General features: G+C 51.4%; 3 protein-coding genes across 18 annotated transcripts in view; 1 reads left to right on the forward strand and 2 right to left on the reverse strand.

The window, feature by feature from the left end:
* LOC116240920 (uncharacterized) lies at nucleotides 1–7,400 on the reverse strand. Of its 7 annotated transcripts, none has more exons than XM_090130451.1 (5): nucleotides 7,342–7,400; nucleotides 3,731–3,813; nucleotides 3,422–3,548; nucleotides 2,711–2,821; nucleotides 1–2,605 (listed from the first exon to the last, which is right to left on the reverse strand). In XM_090130451.1, exons 2-5 carry the CDS (start codon nucleotides 3,752–3,754, stop codon nucleotides 1,413–1,415), a joined length of 1,455 nt encoding a protein of 484 aa, XP_089986577.1. In that variant the 5' UTR covers nucleotides 3,755–3,813; nucleotides 7,342–7,400; the 3' UTR covers nucleotides 1–1,412. The 7 variants fall into 7 exon arrangements, with proteins under 7 accessions (XP_089986577.1, XP_089986579.1, XP_089986578.1 ...); XM_090130453.1 differs by having other exon boundaries at nucleotides 3,731–3,816; nucleotides 7,342–7,359; XM_090130452.1 differs by having other exon boundaries at nucleotides 5,806–7,355.
* On the forward strand, nucleotides 7,365–16,864 carry LOC116240921 (olfactory receptor 14C36-like). Of its 6 annotated transcripts, none has more exons than XM_090130461.1 (4): nucleotides 7,365–7,985; nucleotides 8,168–12,286; nucleotides 13,287–14,196; nucleotides 16,725–16,864. In XM_090130461.1, the coding sequence occupies exons 3-4, from the start codon at nucleotides 13,310–13,312 to the stop codon at nucleotides 16,804–16,806; spliced, it is 969 nt and encodes a 322-aa protein (XP_089986587.1). In that variant the 5' UTR covers nucleotides 7,365–7,985; nucleotides 8,168–12,286; nucleotides 13,287–13,309; the 3' UTR covers nucleotides 16,807–16,864. The 6 variants fall into 6 exon arrangements, with proteins under 6 accessions (XP_089986587.1, XP_089986588.1, XP_089986586.1 ...); XM_090130462.1 differs by having other exon boundaries at nucleotides 8,168–8,953; nucleotides 9,934–14,196; XM_090130460.1 differs by having other exon boundaries at nucleotides 8,168–14,196.
* The window catches only part of LOC149913210 (uncharacterized), a 14,078-nt gene continuing 5,822 nt past the window's right edge, over nucleotides 16,173–24,428 (reverse strand). For 3 of the 5 annotated variants that reach the window (XM_090130435.1, XM_090130433.1, XM_090130436.1), the window contains 2 exons: nucleotides 24,279–24,389; nucleotides 16,173–24,173 (listed from right to left, as the gene is read on the reverse strand). In XM_090130435.1, the coding sequence (XP_089986561.1) occupies nucleotides 22,807–24,173; nucleotides 24,279–24,389 (1,478 nt within the window). In that variant the 3' untranslated portion in view covers nucleotides 16,173–22,806. The remainder of the gene's footprint in view (nucleotides 24,174–24,278; nucleotides 24,390–24,428) is intronic. The other 2 variants (XM_090130438.1, XM_090130434.1) reach the window with 1 other exon arrangement.

Genomic DNA, 24,428 nt, shown 5'->3' on the forward strand with positions numbered 1-24,428 from the left:
GACAACTGATCTACTTTATTCTCCCCCTTCCCTTTCCCTTTGACACCACAGAAAAGCCACGTGCCACTCAAGGGACGTAAAGATCAGGTGTATGAGGAGCAGAGCAAGCCAAGCTCAGTTCACAGGTTGGACTCTTCCACAAGTCTTCTCTCACGTCTAATAAAAGGCCAAACATGTGGGATGGTTGCTCAGCGAAAGCTTTTGGAGAGGCTTTTCTCTTCTGCGTGCAGGTTACCTTCAGTAAACCTTTCAAGAGTGGCACAGTTGTTCTCCTGACCCCTGTACCTGATTCGTCAGCGGACTCAGAAGCAACTGAGAGGAACGCATGGCACACAGCACGTGGCTGCACAGCTACTTTTCCTTAGGAAACGGCTTCAAAAAGCTGCTTGCAGGACGAGCAGAAGAGAAACTGTGAGAGATTTTCCTTGGATAGCAATGAAGTCTGGGCTCTGGATGAAGCTCTGCCCACAGTGCAGGCATTTCCAAGGTCTCTGCCCTGAGTGGATCCTCAGGCACTCCATCAGGTTGGAGCTGTGCTTGAAGCTCTTCCTGCACTTGGGACATCTGTAGCACATCTTCCACGAGTGCCATCTCCTGCGAGTGAGGAGCCCTGCGTTCCCACAGAGCCCTTCTCACACTCAAGGCACTTCTGAGGTTTCTTGTCCCGTGGACGCATTGGTGCAGGCACATGCAGGGCTTCTCCCCAGTGCAGACATCCTGGTACCTCACAAGGTCTAGGCCATGGCTGAAGCTCTTCTTGCAGGCTGCACCTTTGTAGGGTTCTGCACGTGGACCCACTGGCGTGCGATGAGCTCCCAGCTCTGGACATGGCTCTTCCTGCAGTCAAGGCCCTCACAGGAGCTCTCCCCTGTGTCTGCTCTCTGGGGCCTACTAAGAGCTGAGCACCAGCTGAAGCTCTTCCCACACTCCCTGCAGACACGTTTTCTTCCTCCCTGGTGACTTCTCAGTCCACGTGACATCTCCTTTGGGGCCTCCCCCGCAAACAGGTTTCTCTGAAAGCCAGATGACTTCCCCAGCAACCTCCATACACACAGGCATGGCACAAATAAGCCACCGCTTATTTGGTTTCCAGTGGCTGTGCCACGTCCCTCTCTGGACTCTCCTTTGCATGCCCACTCAACACATCATCTCCAGCTGAAAGAGAGCAATGGATGTTATCCCCAGGCCAGGGAGGAAGGGGGAACAGGATTTAGTTTACCTCCAAAGCACTTCCTCGGCTCCAGGGCCATGTAAGGCTCATCACTGTGCAAAGCCACAGGTGGTGACCAGGCTGGGGCCCTGCTGAAGCTCTTTGCCCACTGGGGCACTGCAGGCTCTGTCTCCTGGGGGGATGTGTGGTAGGTCAGGAGGCAGGAACTGCTTCTGGAGGTTCTCACAAACTCAGGGCGCTGCTATGGTTGGTCTCCTCTATGGAGGCGCTTGTGGACGTTGAGGTTAGAGCTTCTTGTAAAACCCTTCCCACACTCAGGGCACTTGTAGGGTGTCTCTCCTGTGTGGACAAGCTGGTGGGAGCTGAGGTGAGAACTTCTTCTAAAGCCCTTCCCACAGTCAGGGCACTTGTAGGGTCTCTCTCCTGTATGGATGCGCTGGTGGTAAATGAGGGCAGAACTTCTTTTGAAGCTCTTCTCACATACGGTGCACTTAAAGGGTCTCTCTACTGTGTGGACATGCTGGTGGACAGTGACGTCAGAACTGCTTTTGAAGGCCTTCCCACACTCAGGGCACTTGTAGGGTCTCTCTCCTGTGTGGCTGCGCTGGTGGCAGTTGAGCTGGGAATGGCTTCTGAAGCTCTTCCCACACTCTGGGCACTTAAATGGTTTCTCTCCCGCGTGGATACGCTGGTGGTAGGTGAGGGCAGAACTGCTTGTGAAGCTCTGTGGGCACTGAGGACAGCTGTACGGTGTCTCTCCTGTGTGGATGCGATGGTGGTAGGTGAGGTGGGAACTCCTTTTGTAGCTCTTCCCACACACAGTGCACTGATAGGGTCTTTCTCCTGTGTGGATGCGCTGGTGGTAAGCAAGATGGGAACTGCTTTTAAAACTCAGTGGGCACTGTGGACAGCTGTATGGCGTCTCACCTGTGTGGATGCGCTGGTGGCAGATGAGGTCATAACTCCTTGTGAAGCCCTTCCCACACTCAGGACACTTAAATCGTCTCTCTCCTGCGTGGAGGCGCTGGTGATACGTGAGGGTGGATCTCAATACGAAGTGCTTTGCACAATCAGTGCACTTGTACAGTGTGTCCTTTGAGTGTAGGCACTGGTGACTAAAGTCAACAGAACACCTTTCACAGGTTTTGCCACACTCATCACACGAATTCTGCCTTGTCTTCCTTGCTCCTTGCAAGAGGAGGCGCACTTCCTTGCTACTCTCATCTCCACGCTGCATTTGGGCTGTGCTGAAGTCCAAGGGGTTCCTCGCTTTCTTTCCCGGATGGTTTCCCAGTGCCTTCTTGAAGTGCTCTCCTTGCTCCAGGCCCCCTTGCGCATCCCTTCTGCTTTCTCCCACTGAGACACAGACGCTCTGCCTTTCGGACACACCGCTTTTCTGCACGTCCTCCTTTAATGCTGTCATCCCACCTCCTGCTGGATGACAGAGGAAAGCCAGGGATAGCACGCAGTACGCACAATGCTGCCCAGCCAGAGATGGCTTTGGACAGCCCCACCCTCCGCTTTTTCTCCCCACCTCACCTGGGCTGAGCTCTCCGGCCATCTCCTCTGGGCTGCACACATCTGGGATCCAGGGGTCTGCCCCTCCTTCAAGCAGGGTGATCACCGCGGGTTTGGGCACGGGAAGTGGAGCTTAATTGACAGAAAGAGGGGAGGTGAGAGCATTTCCGAGATTCTGGCACAGCTGCTTGTCCGCCACTCCATTGTGTGTCCCTCCCCACTGTGAAACCACAATGAGGGCCTGAATGACACTGGCCAATACAAACTACATTCCCGTGGCACCCAGTACAACTTCCATATCTCTGAAAATAACGCAGGGACACGTTCTTATCATTCCCATCAGGAAAATTTGTTCGTTCTTTTTCCAAAATGCTCAATGGCCAAGGCTTTAAAAAAGTTTACAGGAACGGAACAATAAAGCACATCAGACAAAAGGAGCTATCTGCGAGTCATCTGGGTGGTGGAGCAGTGCAGCAGCATGGTGCATGGTGGCTTGTAGGGCTCTAGTCCCCCCCTCCAGTATGATGCCTATCTGCCAGCAGTGACTCCGGGGCTTTCAGCACAGTGCTGAGCACACTAATACCTTCTGAAACTCACGTTTCTCTGTGTTGCGTTTGTTGTTGCTGTTGTGTTAGTCCATAAATAACTGCACTGCAGTTATTCTATATGCCCTGTTTGCAGAGGCTTCTTCTGCACAGCCCACATGAGAAGGAGCAGCAGCAAAGCCCTCACCCAGCGAGGCCACGCACTGGTACGTCTCCAGCATCACGTCCCGGTACAGCGCTCGCTGCGCAGGGTCCAGCAGCGCCCACTCCTCCCTGCTGAAATACACGGCCACCTCCGCAAAGCTCACGGGCTCCTGCAAGCAAAGGACTTCTCTGATGGGAAAAGCCAAGGCCCAGGGAAGCGGCTCAGACACGAGAGAAACTCCAGGCCCAGCCGCTTCTCCGTCCCAGCACACAGATGCTGGATGGGGGCACCTCACTCTCCCTCTGCATTCACATCCCTTGCCCTCTCCCAGCTGCTTCCCCAAGCTCCTACCTGAGAGGGATGCGCTGTGGCCATTTCCTGCTCTCCTGCAGGCTGCGATGATCACAGGTGAAAGGCAGAAGTGTAACTGCAGCCTGCTGGGACAAGAGAAATAGCAGTGCTGGTTTGCTTTCGGCTTTGTAACTTTGCCACAATTATAGCTAAGGTTGATTGACAAGGAATCCCTGCAATATAAACCACCGACTGTCTCTGGGAGTCGGAGTGGATTAACCCACTGCCACTCACTCTACCTCACTGCAGAAGATTTCCATGGCTTATGAGGCCATAGTGAGACACTTCTAAAAGCAGTACGTGTGGAACTCGAGGAAAATGTCCTTGCATGATTTGAGGCCAAAGAAAAAGTATTGTGTTGTGACTCCACTTCTTCTCGTTGAGGTAGAATCATTGAGGCAGAAGTTTGAAGTACTCTATTATGTCCCCAGTGCAAAACTATGGAGGAAAAACAGGACTGAACAAAAGCAAGACTAAAGCTGAAAGGGAAAGTTTCAGAACTCTCTCTTATGGATTCCTTTTGCTGAACTAGCATAGTGGTTGTTAAACTACTGTACTAATCCCTGTGGCTAAGCAAAACAACCTGCATCAATCCCTCCTGTTCTGTGTGAGGATTCCATGTTTCTATCCTATCCTCATCACCCTTGGCATCTCATATTCGGACACACATTTCCAACACCGAATCACTCAACAAACAGGGACACATGCAGCAATTACATACTCCATCCCCACAAATAAATTCTTTCACCAATCCAAGTTGGGAAGCCAGGAAGTCATTTTGCTTTCGGCTTACATCACCCTGGCTGACTTTATGCAGCCTTTCAGGTTGGTGCCATATCTGACATCTGTCCGTTTCTATACACTCAACAACCAGCATTTACTACTGCACAATCTCCTCCTCTTGCGGCTAACAACAGATCTGAAGCCGTTCTATTTTGCAATACAACCGGGACTAAGCTTTGGACTTCTTCTTATAGGCCAATCCTAGCACCCCGTTTCATTTTCCAGGTGTTTCATAACTGCAGACATGTCTCCTATAGCCATTTCCAATTCTACAGCTCCAAAGAGGGAATTAACCACTGATGCATGAGTGAAACCTACTAGGTCTTTTTATTGGTGGATGGAGCACTTCTCTCTTGACTTTTGAGGGTACCCGGGCCTGTATGATCCACGTTAACTGATCACCTTTGGCATTACTATTCCCAGGGTACAGGTTCCGGTCCACCTTGGGGATAATACCTTCTAAGCTCCATATCCGCATAGCCAGGACCGTCCTTTCCCCTTAGCTGACACCCACTATTTACCCCTGCTTTCTTCCAAAATACTCAGTTCCCATTTGCACTGTCCGTTTACAGTGCGGGGATTTTCTTATTGGAGCTTTCCCTAATTGCCTTGTCCCTGTGTCTGACAGACAAACGGGATCAATCCTGGGATGGGTCCCTACAATCCATCTTTGTGATTCTGCATGTTTGTCTGCAAAGTACTCTGCGGATTTGTTAACAAATACTGCATCCCAGCTCTGTTCTGGCAGTGGTAATCCCCATAGCAGGTAAGGACTTGCCTCATATTTGGGCAATTCTGAGCACATCCAACACTTTATTCACCAATTTCATGTGCTTATTTTGATGCCAGGTGTTCAATTGATAACCATACCCGTTGTTAAAATCATCATTATCATTTTAGACAAAGAGAATAAACACCCCTTAAGTACTGCAAGGTTGCCCCCCCCCTCCCCCCCCTCCTAACAATTCATAACGGCAAACAATGGATGCAGTTAGTATAAGGCAAACTATATACTAAGGGTATCTAAACCTCAATAACTACATTCAGGTTCACCATGTGATTTTCCCTTTCCTGGTTTACAAGTCACATTCACTTATGTGAATGTTTCATTCCATCGCTGCAGTCAGCTCTGCTGGCCGCTGCGTGCTGGGCGCTTTTTGTTCTTGCGTTCCGGATTCAGGAGCCTACTCCTGCCAGCCTGCAGCAGTGTGCGCGGTCAGCAGGATTTGTGCGCGCCTTTCACTTCTCCCGCAGCAGCTCAGAGCTCCACGTCCGTAGATACACTCACTCACCGCCGTGGAGCGGATGTGCTGTGACTCCCAGAGCCGCTGGTGCCGCCTGAGCCACGAACCGGAGGGCAGAGGAAAGGACTTTCCCTGAAGAGATGCCATCTGCTCTCAGCTTTAGCTCACCCGAGCGCTTTACGTCAGCACTACTCTCCAACCCCTGCAGTGCTCTCCCACACGTCATGTCACAAGCTCTCACTTTCTCTTCAGCACACGGTTTCACCAGCACATGCAGTAAGGTGAGAGGTAGGGCCGCAGCCATTTCCAGCCTGTTACCAACAGACTCCATCGATCTGGGTTTGGTCCAGTTTGATTCATTTTTTCCATCTCTCCACTGCACTGCGGCCCATACAGACTGTGTCAATCTGCTGCTATTCCAAGGGTTTTCCTAGGTGTTGAACAATTTCAGCTACGAAATCCAAACCTCTGAAAATCTGATGGCAGCCCTGCTGGTGCCCCACATCCAGAGATAACTTCTTTCACCACAAGCTTTACTGCTTCCCTTGGCTGGGGAACTGTTACTCGGCTGTCTGGAGCTGCCACCATCCTGCTTCGTTGCTCCCAGCTTTTAGCAAGGGAGCCAGCTCTCCATCCTTTGCCCGGGACTCCGGAGGTTCATGATCAATTTGGGATATCTCGGGGCATTCGCTGGAGGAAAACTCCTGCTGCTGCACTCCTGGCTGCTGTCTCTGCACGGCTGCTGCCCATACTGATACTGCTGTCATACGACTGGCGGGCTTTGCAGTGTTTTAGAGCTCTCTCTTTTGGTAACTGCACCTTTTCCAGCAGTTCTACCACTGTTTCTCCATATATCACAGGTGTTCCCTAGGCTGTGGTCGATGCCAATCATTTCCTCTCTCTATCCTTCTCCTTTCTTGCCTTTGCTTTCCCAGTTTCCTCTCGGTTTCCTCCTCTGCCTGCCTTGGCCGACGCCTTCCCCAAGCCTCTCTCTTTTCATATCTTACTTTCTTTCCTTTTTTGCTTTTTCATCCTTCCAAACTCCCACCGTCACAAACTGCCTTTCATCTGCCACGCACCTCTCCTGCCTACCGAAGACCCCTCGGCAAACCCCGTTTTTCCCTCGAGCTCCTCCAACCCATCTCGACCAACGCAGGGCTTCGGCGCCCCTGGTCACTGCAAAAACCAGCAGCGTCTCCCAGCTCCTCCATTTCAGCCCCATCTCCAGCCCCGACGCTTCCAGTGCTGACACCGGGACGGCGGCTGTCCCCCATCTCCGCGCACACGGACGTTCTCGCTTCCGACGCGTCCCTCCCCGCCCCCGAGGGCACACACGGCTTTGCAGCAGCCTCTGCAACGTCTGCCCCCCGCCTCTTTCTCTCTCTCGGCGCTCCGAGCCGCGGCGGAGGGGACGGGAAAGGGGGGGAGCGGCGCGGCGGTTTCTCGTCCCGGCGCTCATCGATCTCGGCGCGGGGCGGAGCGCAGCCGAGCACAGCCGGCGAGATACGCTCGGCTCGAAAGACGCTTTGTGCCGGGCGAAGCAAAGAAGCGAGAGAGGGAGCTTCCGAAACCCGAAAGCCTTACTCGGACGCCGGACGCCGGCCAGACGAGCGGAAAGGGAAACGACGGAGCGTGCCGTCACCTGCCGGCCGGTGCAGCTTTCCTTCGGAACGGAAACGCAGAGTCCTCCGGGAGATGTAGTTGTTCGACTCTGCCGAGACGGCACCGCAACTGCCGGCGGTGCGCGGAACTGCGGCGTGAGCGCTCGCACTGCCAGCGCGCTGCGTGGTCCCTGCGCGCTTTGAGGCAGGAGCTAAAGGCGTTGTGTTGTGACTCCAATACTTCCCACGTGGCAAAATGAGTGAGGCAGGAGATAAAAGTGCTCCATTATGTCCCCAGTGCAAGATTATGGAGGAAAAACAAGCCTGTTCACCCACTGGAGCTGAGATGGGAAGTTTCAGAACTGTCCCTTACGGATTCCTTTTGCTAACCCAAAACAGCGGCTCTGCAACTACTGCACTGAGACCTATCGACAGGCAAACCAAACACCAGGGATTCCCAGCACACTGGCAGTGAAAGCCTTCATGCTGCAAAGTTAACAAAGCCGAAAGCAAACCGGCACTGCTATTTCTCTTGTCCCAGCAGGCTGCAGTTACACTTCTGCCTTTCACCTGTGATCATTGCAGCCTGCAGGAGAGCAGGAAATGGCCACAGCGCATCCCTCTCAGGTAGGAGCTTGGGGAAGCAGCTGGGAGAGGGCAAGGGATGTGAATGCAGGGGGAGAGTGAGGTGCCCCCATCCAGCATCTGTGTGCTGGGACGGAGAAGCGGCTGGGCCTGGAGTTTCTCTCGTGTCTGAGCCGCTTCCCTGGGCCTTGGCTTTTCCCATCAGAGAAGTCCTTTGCCTGCAGGAGCCCGTGAGCTTTGCGGAGGAGGCCGTGTATTTCAGCAGGGAGGAGTGGGCGCTGCTGGACCCTGCGCAGCGAGCGCTGTACCGGGACGTGATGCATCCGCTTCCAGAGGGTGAAGGCCTCACCCTGATATCCGCTAATTCCTCTGTCAGTGGCTGAGTCCCTAGCAATGCTACCCAGCAAGCGATTTCTCTACTATCGAGCAGCACACTGTTGGCTCGTTCTCCCAGTATTGAAGGAACCAGCTGACAGTGGGTTCATTTGTGTGCCATGAAAAGTCCGTTCTCAAACCTCGGATTTCATTTTCAGAGGGCGAGTAGTAATGGTGACAATGCCTTCCTCACCTTCCTCTTCTCTTTTAGCCCTCCTTGGCAGCGGTGGCCGTGGTCTTGTTGAGGACTCCTCCTCTGGCAGCAGCGGCCTCTGCCCTGAATCTTCTTCCTCCTCTTTCTCCTCTTCTTCCTTCCATTCTGAGCAGGGCGATGCTTGCTTCAGTTTCCACCGGGGATGCCCATCTCTCCAAAGTCTCATCCTTGGGGAGGACATCCCTGCCACTCGGTATTATCCTCGGGCTCTGGGGAAAGCTTCCTGAGAATATTACAGAGAAAGATACTGAGTGAAATGGTGAGGAGTACATTCAGGGAGACCGACGCCACGATCAGATGAGCATTCCAAAACCGCATACAGGATTCAAGGGAGAGACTGGGAGACTGCTTAAAACCCACCAGTTCTGTAGAATTAGCAGCTCCCTCTGGAGTCGTATGCCACATTGCATGCAGATATCAGGTAGGTATTTCCATCAGTGTGTTCAGTTGATCATACGTACTTACAGCTCCACAGAGCAGAGTGGCAAACTTCATTAAGGCCCAGTATGTTAAGCATTAAGAAAGAAAAAGTGATGGAATGTATTCCTTTGAAGAGCAGTTTTACAAGAGAAAGCTTTTTTTTATTATTTTTTTCTTCTCAGTACTGAAGCAAGCTAGCAGCACCTAGGGAGTTTACACATATCCCAGAACGTTGGCAGTCTGCCTAAACTTCAGGCCTCGTTTTCAGTGCAGCACACGCAGTACTGATAAGGTTTTCTAACAAAGCTTTCTGAAAAGCAGAGAGTCATTTGTTCTAAAAGCCAAAAAGCGTCCTATGCTCCCATCCTGCACCAAAAATGTCACTGGTTTACAGGCTGGTTCGGCCCAGTTCTGTGATGAGCGGGGCGTGGGACCCATGGACACACACCCAGGGAAAGGGAAAATAGGAAAAGGAGAGGTCAGGTATCATAACTTCCTCTCTGGCCTTGAGAGCAAGGACTGTGGCACAATAGCCAGCATCAGGGGGGAGAGCAAGGTGCTGTGAACTGCAATGGTTTGCACTGAAATGCGAGCACAGATCCTGAGCTGGCAGGGCAGCCCTGGCTGCAGGGAGATGGCAGTTATCTGACATGGCTGTGAGTTCAGGCCTCACTGGAAATGTAATGGTCATAAACTTGCAGAGGTTAGAGAGAGATTAGATACGTAGGAGAACTTCTTTCCCTGAAGGGTGGTAAAAACCTGGGGCAGGTGGCCCCCAGAAGCAGTGAATGGGGCTTTGGGCAAAGTGCTGCAGTGAAGGAACCCGTGCCAATGGCAGAGGGGTTGGAAATGGGTTGTCTTTAAGGGACCTTCCAGCCCAAACTTCTCTCTGCTTGTACGTTTCCAACCTCTTCACCTCACAGCAGAGCTCCAGAGCTCTAAGCACTTTTGTCCCCTGGTCTTTCTGGCTCGTCTCTGCAGGTGAACTTGTACACGCTCATATTGTAAATGCTGTTGGTCTGATCTGTGGCTGCATCTGCAAGGGGATGGGTCAGCAGCGGGCCAGAGAGGAACCAGCAGGAAAGGAGAGCGAAGGTACGTGAGCAGAAACCCTGCTGCTTTCCATCGTGCAGTATGTATGGAGAGAAGCAACAGGCGTTGTCTCACTGCAGTGCTGGCATTCAGTCGCTGCTCCGGAAGCTGCCACAGATGCCCTGGGTGCTGCCTGTCCCACACCCAGTCTGAATGGGACCCACTAGGCCACATTTCCCGGAGCCCCATCCAGCCTGGCCTTGAATGCTTCCAGGGAGGGACATTCACAGCCTCACAGGGCAGCTGGTCCAGAGTCTCACCACTCTCACAGGAGAGAACTTCTTCCTCATATCTAATCTTCCAGTTTAAAACCATTTCCCCGTATCCTGTCAGTACATGTCCTTCTAAAAAGTCCCTCTCCAGCTGTCCTCTTGGCCCCTTTTCAGTACTGGGAGGCTGCTGTATCATCCCTCCAGAGCTTTCACTTCTCTGGGCTGTAGAGTCCCAGCTGTCTCAGCCTGTCCTCATATTGGAGGTGTTCCAGCCCCCTGATCATCTTTGTGGCCCTCCTCTGGACCCTCTCCAACAGCTCCATGTCCTTCTTGTGTTGGGGCCCCAGAAACGAACACAGTACTCCAGGTGGGGTTTCACAAGGGCAGAATAGAGGGGCAGAATCCTAGAACCACAGACTCACAGAAGGGCCTGGGTTGAAAAGGACCACGATGATCATCCATTTTCAACCCCCTGCTATGTGCAGGGTCACCAACCACCAGACCAGGCTGCCCAGAGCCACATCCAGCCTGGCCTTGAATGCCTCCAGGGCTGGGGCATCCACAACCTCCTTGGGCAGAATCACCTCCCTGTACATGCTGGTCACGCTTCCCTTGATACAATCAGGACATGGTTGGCCTTCTGGGCTGCAGGAAGTCATATCATATGATATGTCATGATATCATAGTCAGCTCATATGAAGCCTTTCACCAAGTGACACCCCCAAATCCTTCTCAGGGCTGCTCTGAAGTCATACTTCCCAAACCTACACCTATGTTTGGGATTGCCCCGACCCAGGTGCAGCACCTTACATTTGGCCTTGTTGAACTTCATGAGGTTGGCATGGGCCCACCTGTCAAGCTTGTCCAGGACCCTCTGGATAGCATCCCATCCCTCGAGTATGTCAACTGCACCACTCAGCTGTGTGTCACTGCAAACGTGCTGAGGATGCCCTTGATCCCACTGCCCATGTCCCCTACAAAGATGTTAAATAACACTGGTCCCAGCACTGATCCCTGAGGAACGCTACCATCACCAGTCTCCACTTTGATACTGAGCTGCTGACCACAGTGTACACGTACATGAAAGCACAGCTCAGACTGAAGAGATAGAGAAACCTGGCTCTCCCCATGGCACGTGACTCCATTTCCTCAGCTAAATACCTCTGCATAGAGTCTTGAATAGAACAAGAAGGGAGAAGTTTTACTTGTTCTCCATGTGGGCATCTGCTTTCACTTCACTTGGCCGAAGAGACTTCTCAGCCGGCTCCAAGAGGGTGCCCTCAGATGTCACCCTGACTCCAGGAATTACTCCATTAGAGCTTGCCAATACCTGCAAATCTCTTGGACCTGAGATGTCACTGGGTCTTTGCTTCTCAACAACGCTCTGCTACTCTCCGTCTCCATTATTTACCATGAGAGCTTAAACCAGAGCATTTGTTGCATGCTTGAGCAGAGGCAGGATGAGTGCACACACATGGTGAGTATGGAAGGAGCTGAGAGCCCTTCCATCCCATCGCTACAGACCCAGAATGAGACAGATGCCTCAGTTGACTCAGCTGTCTCATTTCCTTCTGCTTGTGCTCCTGTGACCCCTGCCTGTCACTGCCCAGGTGACCTGTCTGTGTTGGGAGAAGGGTAAGGTTATTCTCACACCTAACTCTGTCTCTGACAGCAGAAATGACATTGCTGGGAAGGAGAGTCTCAGCACAGCAGAGGGAGGAACATCAGGGACTCCTTCAGTGTTTTTCCATGCATCTTCCTGAGGAGCCACAGACTTCTGCAGGGAGCACAGAAGGACAGAGAAAGGGAGCCCTTGGGATGTACCTCTGCTGCTGAGCTAGGCTGGGCTCCTGGGATGCAGGCAGCTCATACAGCTGCTGGTACACGAGCAGCTCCTCTCCACAGTGCAGCAGGGCTGGGGAAACGCCTGCAGCCGACAGAGAAAGAAGGGAGAGATGCATGATGTGATGCATAGAGAAGGAGAAGCTGAGAGTTCACTTGGAGGAGCAATGCTCACAGACCTTAGCACAGTAAGTCTCTGGCTGGCTGGGCAATGTTCATGTGCATCCTGGATGAAATTTCTAGACCAGGGACATTCCATAGCAGATGAGGGTGCAGGCAGTCTGTTTATTTATTGCTGTGAAGGACCGGCTCTGGATGAGGGCTTCCTTGCTGCAGCACCAGAACAGCCCTGAGGGCTCAGTGTGCCCGGACGGCTGCACGGTTTGACTCTCTTCCTTTATTTGACTCCATTCCTGTGGTTCCTTCTGGGCTGCAGGGTGCAGCTCTGCCATGGCAGCTCTGTTTTATCCAGCAGTACCATGCAGAAGATACCTCAGCATTAAGGCCATGGAAATGCTGCTAGATGGCAGTGTCCCTGGCAGGGAAGGGAAAGCTGAGATCTTTCGCCAGTGTGGTGAGAAAGGTGAGCGGCTTAGAGTTCTGCACTTGTAACCAGGATTCCTCTGCACTTACCAGCATCCAGAGTCTTGTCAGGGTAATGCCTGAATGTGACCATCCTCCAGAGGTGCAGCCAGCACAGGGCAGCTATGCCCTGGACTGACAGACAGAACAGCTGTCCTGTCTTGGAAGTGAGGGATATGGCCTTTGTCTCTGAACTGAAAAGATTTCACTTGGAGTGTAGTACGATGATCAAGGATTTCCACATTCAAAACACTCCTCAGGTGTGCTGGGAAGACTTAAAACATGCAAAACATTTTCCAAAGAGCCCTGCAGTACAGTTTTGTGAAATGTGCGAAAAACTCCCTGATATCTCAGTTTTTTACTATGGGAGCACTCAGCATTTCTGTTGTTTTATTGCTGTAGGACTGACTCTTCCAGAGAGTCAGCAGCAGAGCTCCATGCACAGAGTGGTGCCCTCAGCCAGCAGCAACCAGAGCACAAGGAATGTAGCAGCAGGGATCTTGCTGTAGGCAGAGAGGCAGTTTGGGGTGGTTCAGAAGACATGGGGTAGGATTTGCTGGGAGAGGCCTAAACTAACATTTTACTATGTTTTCCTTCCCTGGGCAGGTTCCAGTGCCCACAGGCAGCAGATGCCCAACAGCAGCTCCATCAGCGAGTTCCTCCTGCTGGCGTTGGCAGACACGCGGCAGCTGCAGCTCCTGCACTTCTGGCTCTTGCTGGGCATCTACCTGGCTGCCCTGCTGGGCAACGGCCTCATCAGCACAGCCGTAGCCTGCCACCACCGCCTGCACACCCCCATGTACTTCTTCCTCCTCAACCTCGCCCTCCTCGACCTGGGCTGCATCTCCACCACTCTGCCCAAAGCCATGGCCAATGCCCTCTGGGGCACCAGGGACATCTCCTATGCTGCATGTGCTGCACAGTGCTTTCTGTTTGTCTTTCTCATCTCAGCAGAATATTCCATCCTCACCATCATGTCCTATGACCGCTACGTTGCCATCTGCAAGCCCCTGCACTACGGGACCCTGCTGGGCAGCAGAGCTTGTGCCAGCATGGCAGCAGCTGCCTGGGGCACTATGTTTGTATATGCTGTGCTGCACACTGCCAACACATTTTCACTGCCACTCTGCCGAGGCAGTGCTGTGGATCAGTTCTTCTGTGAAATCCCCCAGATCCTCAGGCTGTCCTGCTCTCAATCCTACCTCAGAGAAATTTGGGTTGTTGTGATTGGTGTCTCTTTGGCATTTGGGTGTTTTGTTTTCATTCTTTTCTCCTACGTGCAGATTTTCAGGGCTGTGCTGAGGATGCCCTCTGAGCAGGGACGGCACAAAGCCTTCTCCACGTGCCTCCCTCACCTGGCTGTGGTCTCCCTGTTTGTCACCACTGCTTTTTTTGCCTACCTGAAGCCTCCCTCCATCTCCTCCCCACCCCTGGACCTGGTGCTGACAGTTCTGTACTCGGTGGTGCCTCCAGCAGTGAACCCCCTCATCTACAGCGTGAGGAACCAGGAGCTCAGGTGTGCTCTTAGAAAAGTGATTTCACAGGTGTTTCTTAATAAATTCCCCTTCTTTCTCCACAGATAACCTCCTTCTTATAACCTGACAGGCCTGATCTTTTTTTTTGTTTTCATTACTGATATTTTTATATTTAGTGTCATTAGCTTTTCTTAATTTCTTGGAGGAATGCCTTCATCCCACTTCTCGTGTGCTATGAAACCACTCTGCTAACTCCTTGGAGTCCTCAAGTCCTCAAACACAACGTCAGTGTTGACTCTCTTCACAAATGCTTTATTCAATTGGATCTCCACAATGCAGTGCCTCAAGACTTGGCTCTTCTTCCAGAGACACTGCCAAGAACGAGACTGATTCACTGCACACCAGAAGGCCTGTTGCTCCACAGATTTGGGACAGAAATAGGCTCACTGTAAGATCAGGATTTGGGCTCACTGTAAGATCAGGATTTAGGAGCAAACTGTTGGATTAAGTGAATATTAGTATTTTAGGAAACTTTCAGACGAGCGGCGTTGATCTCTTCACATCCATCCCCTGCTCTGCCCAGCTGTTGCTGGCCCCTTTCCCTTGCTACCTGCAGCTCGGTGGGAAGGAGATCCGTCTGCTGCAAATTCCCTTCCCCAAGGTCCATTGCTGTATTGGGTGCTCAGAAATATTAGGGAACACTTCCAAGGACTCTAGAGGAATCCAGATGTCTTTCTAAATCCAGAAGGTGAAACTTCTTTGAGGAGTACAGGAATATCCCCTGTGCATGCTTTCCCCCTGCAGAATCTCCCAGGAGTGCATAATCCTTGTTTTCCTGTGGATACATGGATACTGTGTGTGACTCCATCCTCAGTGATCTTTCACTCTGTGGAGGCTCCAGCCCTGCGCACATGCTGTGACTGAGAACACCAGGGCTCTGCTGGCAGCGTGGCATTCCTCTCCTGGAGGATGGTCTCTGCCCTGCCACGTGTGGGACAGCCATGGGGTTGTACCCCAGTGACCATTCATCATCAGGCACCAAGTTAATACCTGGAGTGTGGGTATCCCAGAAGAAGCTCACAGTGCAGAGCCAGAAGTCCATGGTTTCCGGTGCTCTACCATGCATGGGAAGTGCCTGCAGAAGGACTGATGCCTTCTACTTCCCACTTATTAAAGCGACTTGTTCTCCCCAAATGGTTGCAAAAAAGAAAGGCTGGGAGCCTCCGTCATGATTTGCATGTATGGAAACACGACTCAGAGTTTACTGCTGTTCTGCAGTCCATGCCCAGCACATACACTTTAAGGGGACACTTTTCCTCCAAGCTGTGTGCTGGAGCCTGGAGAAGGGAAGGCTGAAGGGGATCTCACTGCAGCCTGACAGAACCGACGAGGAGATGGCGAGCACAGAGCCATGTCCTTCCCCATGGTGCATGTTGGGAGATAAAAGAGAATGTGTGGAAGGTGAAAGAGGAGAAGTTCAGCCTGCACTGAATAAAACACTCTTATAAAACACTTTTTTCACCGTGAACTAAGACAAGACCTGGGACCGCTCACACAGCAATCTCTGCAGCCTCCACTTGTGGAAGGACGCAAAGTCAGCAGGATCAAGCCTAGAACAACTCAATCTCACCCCGTTTCTGACAGGATGGACTGCAGACCTCTGAGTTCCTTTCCAGTCTGGGTTATCTCGTGATCCTACGACCTCAGAGTCTACTGCTGATGGGAAGCGAGCAGATGTTTAGAGGGCGTGAAAGCTTTGTGATGCCTGTTAGCACCTAAAAGAAGAACTAAATCCATGAAGAGCGGTCAGCACCTCACTGTGCCTCATTCTGTGCAAAGGATGAAGGATGTTGCGGATAATCTGGGCAGGGAAAGCTTGGGGCGTATCAGGCAGTATGCCTTTTTTTTTAATTGTTTTTGTAAACTTTAGATACGAAGGACATTAATGAATGTAAATATAATTGTAACAAATTATTGAAGGCAAAGACTTAAAGAAAATGCATCATCACACTTTTCAGCTCACAGAATGCTTCAGAGCCTTTTTAATGTGGGTTTGTTTGGTTCAGAATACAAGTCTTTGGGATAATTTCATGTCTTTATTTTGTTGTTGTTTGGAGGACACAAATGCCTTCAGGGCTTTGATTACTGCTCTGGCCCTGCTGTGTATTTGATCTCCCTCACCCTCCAGGCGTTTCTGGCTTTCCTGAATAAATGATGGTGCCTAAGGGCATCTTTTCAGCAGATGAGGTGGATATGTCCTCTTCCCCCCACTCTCCAGATTTCCCATCCATTCCTCTTTGTATATTCACATACTTCCCAAATACCTGGCTGTTCTATCAGCTTCGTGAAGTCAGAAGCTTGTCCCATCTCTCAAAAGTCTAACAAACCCTCCAGTCAACTGCTTAACTGTGTTTTTATCTATCCATTCCCATTCTCTGTCTAGCACATTTTTTGTACAAATATTCCCTTTGGATGGTAGACCTCCTTAGATGCAGCTTGGACATGGAATCCAGTTGAGGAGAGTGTTTCACTGTTAATTCAGTTGCATCATGTTTCCTTCTGTTTGTAGGCAATGTGGAGAAATCTTTCTTTACTCATTGTGCAGCTGGTTCTCTGAGAAATCAGGTGGAAGCAGAAACAAAGGAGAATAATACTGAGCTGCAGGAGAAGAGCAGTGTGAGGACTCATTAGGGGACCCACTGGATCAATACTGATTAATAAGTTCTGCTTTACCTCCTTGTTTAAGCCGGAGAAAACGTAAATAAATAAATAGATGTTTTAAATGCTCCTTGGAGCCTTGCTCTTTAAGCCCACTCCTGGTAGCTCTCCAGTAGCTGTACAGGTTCTGAAGAGCTGAGGAAGAGAACAGGAAGGGACAAAGCACATGAGGGCTCTCCAGGTTGTAATGGGTCCTATGGGGCATTCGGTGCTGAGCCCATCAGCCTCCAGGGCTGAGAGAAGAAGGCACAAAGTGCTCAAGAAAACATCAGAAGGAAGTTTTTGTAGAATTAATGGGTCCCACTGAGAGCACAGCCAGCACAGCCAGGGAACTCATTAGAGCAGACAATTGGAAGCCGTGATTACAGAGAGACAAAGGCACTGTGCTGGTGGCTCTGATGCTGAGAAAAGCTCTCCTTTGTTTCATGAAGCAGAAAGGCTCTGATCCCCAGGCCGCTGGAAGGAGATCCTGTCCTTCATGCTGGCTCAGCACTGCTCCTGGGGCAGTGTCAGCCTGTGCATGGGCTGCAAGGAGGCCACGAGGCCCATGAGGACAACGTGTCCCCTCCCAGGCCTCTGTACCACAGACAACATCACAGCCAACAAAATGCTCTTGTAGCCCAGAAGGCCAACAGTATCCTGGGATGCGTCTAAAGAGGGGTGGCAGCAGGGAGAGGGAGAGGACTGGCCTCCTCCACACAACAGTGTGAGACCCCAGGCTGGGGACTCCCAACATGGCAAGGATGCAGAGCTGTTGGAGCAGGTCCAGGGAAGGGCAAAAAAGGGGATTAAAGGGCTGGAGAACCCTTTGAAGAAAGGCTGAAGGAGTTGGGCTTGTTCAGCCTGGAAAAGATGAGGCTGTGGGGAGACCTCAGTGCAGCCCTGCCAGACCTGAAGGGGTTTACATGGTCTGACTGTGACAGGACAAAGGGAAATGGCTTTAAACTTAAAGAGAGGAGATTCAGGTAAGATGTTAGGAAGAAAGCTTTTTCTCACAGGGTGGGGAGGCTGTGGAACAGGTTGCCTTGACAAACTCCCCTCAGATGTTTTTTCACATGATGTCAAAAGGTATGAAATATCTCTTTGGCCAGTTTAGGTCAGCTGCCTTGGTTCTACTCCCTGCCACCTCCTTGTGCCCCTCTGAGACCCTTTGCTGGCAGGACAGTGTGAGAAGCAGAGCAAACTGAAACGTCTTTTCCTCTGTACAGAACTGCTCAGAAAAAAAAAAAAACAAACTAGAAACATTGGTGAGCTATCACCATTATTTTCCCCCAAAACTGAAACAGAGCATCACACCAGACACTGTGATGAAAGGCAACTCTGACCCACCTGAAAACGAGACACCACCTTCCCGACCGTCATTGGGAAAACCTATTCTGGATGGAAACAGAAGCATTCAGGCTGGAAGGAACCTCAGCCGGTCTCAAGTTCTACCTCCTGCTCACAGCAAGCTCTGTTATCTGTTGACACTGTAGTGCACAGGAGTTTATTTTGGTCACGAAACCTCTCAAAAAGAAGATGGTCTCTGGGAAGCCTTCCGTTGTGCACTGGCTCCCATCTTCCCTGCATGTCCAGCACTGAGGAGTTTGACTCTTGCTGATTACTTCCTGGTAGGTGTGGAAGGCTGCTGGACGGTCTTCCCTAAGATGTCTCTTCTCCCAAGTAAGCAAAGCCACCTCCCTCAGCCTCCCGTACTGAGAATGTGGAGCTTCCAGATGCATGCTGAGATGCTTAAGGCTCTTCCCGTTCTGCCAGAATGCCTTGGATCTGCAAATGCTGTCAGAGCTCCTGGAATGCCATGACCCTCCTGCCATGCTTTGCTGCCTGTGTCACTGGCATCATGTTGTAATGCACAGCCGTTTTAAGCTGTGAGCAGGGCCCAGTGTGAACAGGCACTCAAAGCAATGAAACAATCAACTTACAGAACCGTAGAATGGCCTGGGTTGCAACGGACCATAATGACCATCTGGTTTATGTGCAGCAGACCAGACTGCCCAGAGCCACATCCAGCCTGGCCTTGAAAGCCTCCAGGGGTGGCACAAAACCTGAGATGGGGCAAAAAAACAAACTTCAAATGTTTCAGCCTGGGTGGAGGCACCATCATCTCACAGGGAAAATCTGTCGCCGGGAGTGCTGTGGTTGATGATAACCCACACGGAGAGGAGAAATTAGTGACTCCAAGAATCACAGTAGCTGTAATCACAGAAGGCAGAATCACTAATGCATTCTCGCTGGAAGGGCCCTTGGGAGGTTTGTAGACACAGCATCACAGAATCACAGGGGTTGGAAGGGATCGCTGGAGTTCATCTATTCCAACACCCTTGCTCAAGAAGGTTCTCTAGAGTGGGCTGCACAGAAATGTGTCCAGGTGGGTTTTGAATATTTGAAGGACCCACTGCCTTGAGAGGTGCTGGCAGCACTGCAGCACATACAAAACTCTATGAAGATGAGGCAGTGACTGCTGGGGCAACAGCAGAAGGCAAATGGGAAAATCAAGAGAAAGACCTAAAAGGAATGAAGCAGTTGTCCTTTCAGGAAGTGTCAAGACCAGCTGCCCAGCTGAAATGCCTCTCCACCAATGCATGCAGCTTAGGAAACAAACAGGAGGAGCTGGAAGCTACTGTGCTGCTTGAAAACCACGATACAGTTGTCATCGCTGAAAGCTGGTGGGACGATTCCCATGACTGGAGTGTGGCTATCGAGGGCTCCAAACTGTTCAGAAGGGCTACAGGCTGTTCAGAAGGGCTACAGGCTGTTCAGAAGGGAGAGGCGAGAAAGGAGTTGTAGGGGTGTTGCTGCCTGCACTAGGAAAGGCATAGAATGCGAAGAGCTGACCCTAAGGAACAAGTCAAAAGCCTACGTGTGACAGTTAGAGACCGGGGCAGCAACAGGAACCTTGTGATGGGTGTCTACTACAGGCCACCAGATCAATCAGAGTCTGATGATGAGGCCTTCTACCTCCAGCTACAAGAAGCATCACAATTTGTTGGAAAAGTAGCATGGCGATCTGTAGGCAATTGAGGAGGCTTCTGCAGTCAAGTAATTGATGACCCCACACTGGGGGATGCAGTACTGGACCAGTTGCTCACACTGTCTGTGGGTCTCGATGAGATGCATCCCAGAGTCCTGAGGGAATTAACTAACTGATGTAGCCACCAAGCCACTCTCAATCACAGAATCATCACAGAATCACAGAATGGCTTGGGATGGAAGGATCATCAAGCTCCAACCCCACAGGCAGGGCTGACAACCTCCACATTTAATACTGGACCAGGCTGCCCAGGGTCCCATCTCAGCTGCCCCTGAACACCTCCGGGACAGGGCATCCACAACCTCTGGGCAGCTGTTCCAGCACCTCACCACTCTCTTGTTAAAGACATTCCCTGATATCCAACCTAAATCTTCCCTCCTTCAACTTCAAACCATTTCCCCTTGCCCTGCTGTTATCTACCCTCGTCAGGAGTTGACTCCCCTCCTGTCTGTAGGCTCCCTTTAGGTACTGGAAGGCCTCATGATACTTTCAATGATATCTGAAAAATTGTGGCAATGAGGTGAAGTCCCTTGTGACTGAAAAAAAAGGCAACATCACACCCATTTTCATGAAGCATAGAAAGGATGACCCCGAGAACTACCAGCCTGTCAGTCTCACCTCTGTGCTGGGACGGATCACGGAGCAGACCCTCCTGGAAGCTATGCTAGTGCTCATGGAAGACAGGGAAGTGATATGAGACAACCAGCACGGCTTCACCAAGGGCAAATCCCGTGTGACCAACCTGCTGGCCTTCCAAAATTGTGTCACTGCACTGACGGACAAGGGAAGAGCCACTCATGTGGGCTGGTCTCCTCTCTTCCCACTGGTGACAGGTGACAGGACGAGGGGAAATGGCTTCAAGTTGTGCCAGGATAAGTTTAGGTTGGATATTAGGGTTTACAGAAAGTGTTGTTAAGCACTGGAATAGGCTCCCCAGGGAGGTGGTAGAGTCACCATCCCTGGATGTGTTTAAAAACCGCTTGGATGTGGTGCTCACGGACGTGATTTAGTGGATGGTTGTTAGTTAGGACAGTACGGTTGGGTTATGGTTGGACTCGATGATCTTAGAGGTCTTTTCCCGACCTCAGAGTGGTTTTATGATTCCATCATTCTATGTCATCTATCTGGATTAAAGTAAGGCCTTTGACACAGTACCCACATCCTTCTCTCCAAATGGGAAAGCGTGGGATTTGATGGGTGGACCATTCAATGGATGAAGCTTGGTTGCAGGATTGAGTCCAGAGAGTGGTGGTCAGTGGCTCAATGACCAGATGGAGATCAGTGATGACTGGTGTCCCCAAGGGTCGGTGCTGGGGCTGACACTCTTCTTCATTGATGACATCGACAGTGGGGTTGAGTGCAGCCTCAGCATGTTTGCCAATGACACCAAGCTGTGTTAGATAGAAGGAAGAAGTCTTTTATAGTGAGGAAAAGGTTGCCCGGAGAGCTGGTGGCTGCTCTGTCCCTGGAGACTTTCAAGGCAAGGCTGGACCAGGCCCTGGGCAACGTGATCTAGCTGTGCATGTCCCTGTTCATTGCAGGGGAGCTGGAGTAGGTGACCTTTAACGGTCCCTTCCACCTCCAAGGATTCTGGGATTCTCTTCTATGATTCTACAACCCTGAACACAAGGACAGCAAAATTCTGGCTGTTCAGGGCATTACTGAATGAGATCCCCTGAGAAGCTCTCTTTCACAGGACAAAGGAGCAAAACCTGCCTTTAAGGATGTCTTTCTGAGAGCTATAAATAACACAGCATAGGAAACCAAGCAGAGGAGGCAGGAAACCTGCATGGCTGAGCAAGGACGTCCTGGTCAACCGAAAAGGTAAGGAAAAAAAAAACCCAACAGGCTCCTGGAAGACATACTAAGACACATGCAGGTCACGGACGTAATCCCAGACAACCAGCATGGCTTCACCATGGGCAGACTGTACGTTATCAATCTGGTGGCCTTCTAAGGTAGAGTGACGGAACTGGTGGAATCAGGGCAACTGATGTCATCTGCCTGGACTTGAGCAAGGCCTCTGACATGCTTGACATCACATTATCTCTGTACTGGCAAGATGTGGATTTGAAGGGAGGACTATTCAATGCACAAGGATTTGGTGGGAAGGCTGCAGCCAGAGGGTTGCACTCCTCTGCAAGCTCTGTGCTGTGGGGACGTGCTGGATGTGTTCTGTGTGGCTTTGCACTGCCTTCTGCTCACAGCACCTGCTGAGTCCTGAGACGCTGCATTTCGGAAGAACAAGCTAAGCTTTCATCGGTTTATTGGAGCCCACCCACACTTGGTGTCTGACAGCTGTTCTGAGCTCCTGATCAAAGCATTCAGGAAGAGACGTACAGCCAATGTGTAGCACAGTTAGGAGGGGTGATGGGACTGTGTATGAAACGTGCCTTCATCCAGAAGAAGAAAGAGCTGGAGTCAGCATGAGTAACAAACCCCCCATTATCTTTTCCCTGTCCTGCATTCACCCATTATCTTTGATTTTAAGAAAATAGGGTGAGACCTCCATGAAAACAAAAGCTCTGGGACAACTTAGCTACTTTATTCTCCCCCTCCCCATTCACCTGCATGTGATTTTCAGTAAGACTCCAAGAGTAGCATTATTTTTCTCTTGCCCCTTTTACCTGACTCATCAGTGGACTCAGAAATGACTGAGAGGAACACATGGCACACAGGCACACAGCACATGCCTGCACAGCCGCTTTTCCTTAGGGAACGGCTTCAAAAAGCTGCTTGCAGGACGAGCAGAAGAGAAAACTGGGCACGGCGAGGGATTTTCTTGGGATAGCAATGAAGCTTGGGCTCTGGATGAAGCTCTTTGCACACTGGGGCACTGCAGGCTCTGTCTCCTGGGGGGATGTGTGGTAGGGCAGGAGGCAGGAACTGCTTCTGGAGGTTCTCACAAACTCAGGGCGCTGCTACGCTTGGATGCTGCTACCCTGTGGATGCGTTTGTGGGAGCTGAGGTTAGAACTTCTTCTAAAGCCCTTCCCACACTCAGGGCACTTGTAGGGTGTCTCTCCTGTGTGGATATGCTGGTGGTAAATGAGGTCAGAACTTCTTTTGAAGCTCTTCCCACACTCGGGACACTTAAATGGTCTCTCTCCTGTGTGGATGCGCTCATGGACAATGAGGTCAGAACTGCTTGTGAAGCCCTTCCCACACTCAGGGCACTTGTAGGGTCTCTCTCCTGTGTGGGTGCGCTGGTGGTAGGTGAGATGGGAATTTCTTTTGAAGGTCTTCCCACACTCATTGCACTCGTAGGGTCTCTCTCCTCTGTGGATGCGCTGGTGGTGGGTGAGGTCAGAATTGCTTTTAAAACTCTGTGGGCATTGAGGACAGCTGTATGGTGTGTCTTCTGTGTGGATGATCTGGTGGACAATGAGGTCAGAAACGCTTCTGAAGCTCTTCTCACACTCAGGGCACTTGTAGGGTCTCTCTCCTGTGTGGACAAGCTGGTGGCGGTTGAGGTCAGGATTGCTTTTGAAGCCCTTCCCGCACTTGGGGCACTTGTAGGGTCTCTCTCCTGTGTGGGTGCGCTGGTGGTGGACAAGTTCAGAATTGCTTTTGAAGCCCTTCCCACACTCGGTGCACTTGTAGGGTCGCTCTCCTGTGTGGATGCGCTGGTGGTGGGTGAGGTCAGAATTACTTGTGAAGCTCTTCCCACACTCACTGCACTTGTAGGGTCGCTCTCCTGTGTGGATGCGCTGGTGGCGGTGGAGGTGGGAACTGCTTCTAAAGCTCTGCGGGCACTGAGGACAGCTGTATGGTCTCTCTCCTGTGTGGATGCGTTGGTGGCGGATGAGGCCAAAATTGTTTTTGAAGCTCTTTCCGCATTCAGGACACTGAAATGGTCTCTCACCTGTGTGCAGACGCTGGTGGTAGTTGAGGGCGGATCTCCATTTGAAGCACTTTGCACAATCAGGGCACTTGTATCGTGTGTCCTTTGAATGAATGCACTGGTCTTCAAAGCCAACAGAAGGCCTTTCACTGCTTTTCCCACACTCATCACACGGGTTCTGTCTTCCCTCCTGGCGCACTTCCTTGCTACTCTCATCTCCACGCTGCATTTGGGCTGTGCTGAAGTCCAAGGGGTTCCTCGCTTTCTTTCCCGGATGGTTTCCCAGTGCCTTCTTGAAGTGCTCTCCTTGCTCCAGGCCCCCTTGCGCATCCCTTCTGCTTTCTCCCACTGAGACACAGACGCTCTGCCTTTCGGACACACCGCTTTTCTGCACGTCCTCCTTTAATGCTGTCATCCCACCTCCTGCTGGATGACAGAGGAAAGCCAGGGATAGCACGCAGTACGCACAATGCTGCCCAGCCAGAGATGGCTTTGGACAGCCCCACCCTCCGCTTTTTCTCCCCACCTCACCTGGGCTGAGCTCTCCGGCCATCTCCTCTGGGCTGCACACATCTGGGATCCAGGGGTCTGCCCCTCCTTCAAGCAGGGTGATCACCGCGGGTTTGGGCACGGGAAGTGGAGCTTAATTGACAGAAAGAGGGGAGGTGAGAGCATTTCCGA

Source organism: Phasianus colchicus, chromosome 40 (genome assembly GCF_987193195.1).
Source record: "Phasianus colchicus chromosome 40, bPhaCol1.hap1.1, whole genome shotgun sequence".
NCBI lineage: Eukaryota > Metazoa > Chordata > Aves > Galliformes > Phasianidae > Phasianus > Phasianus colchicus.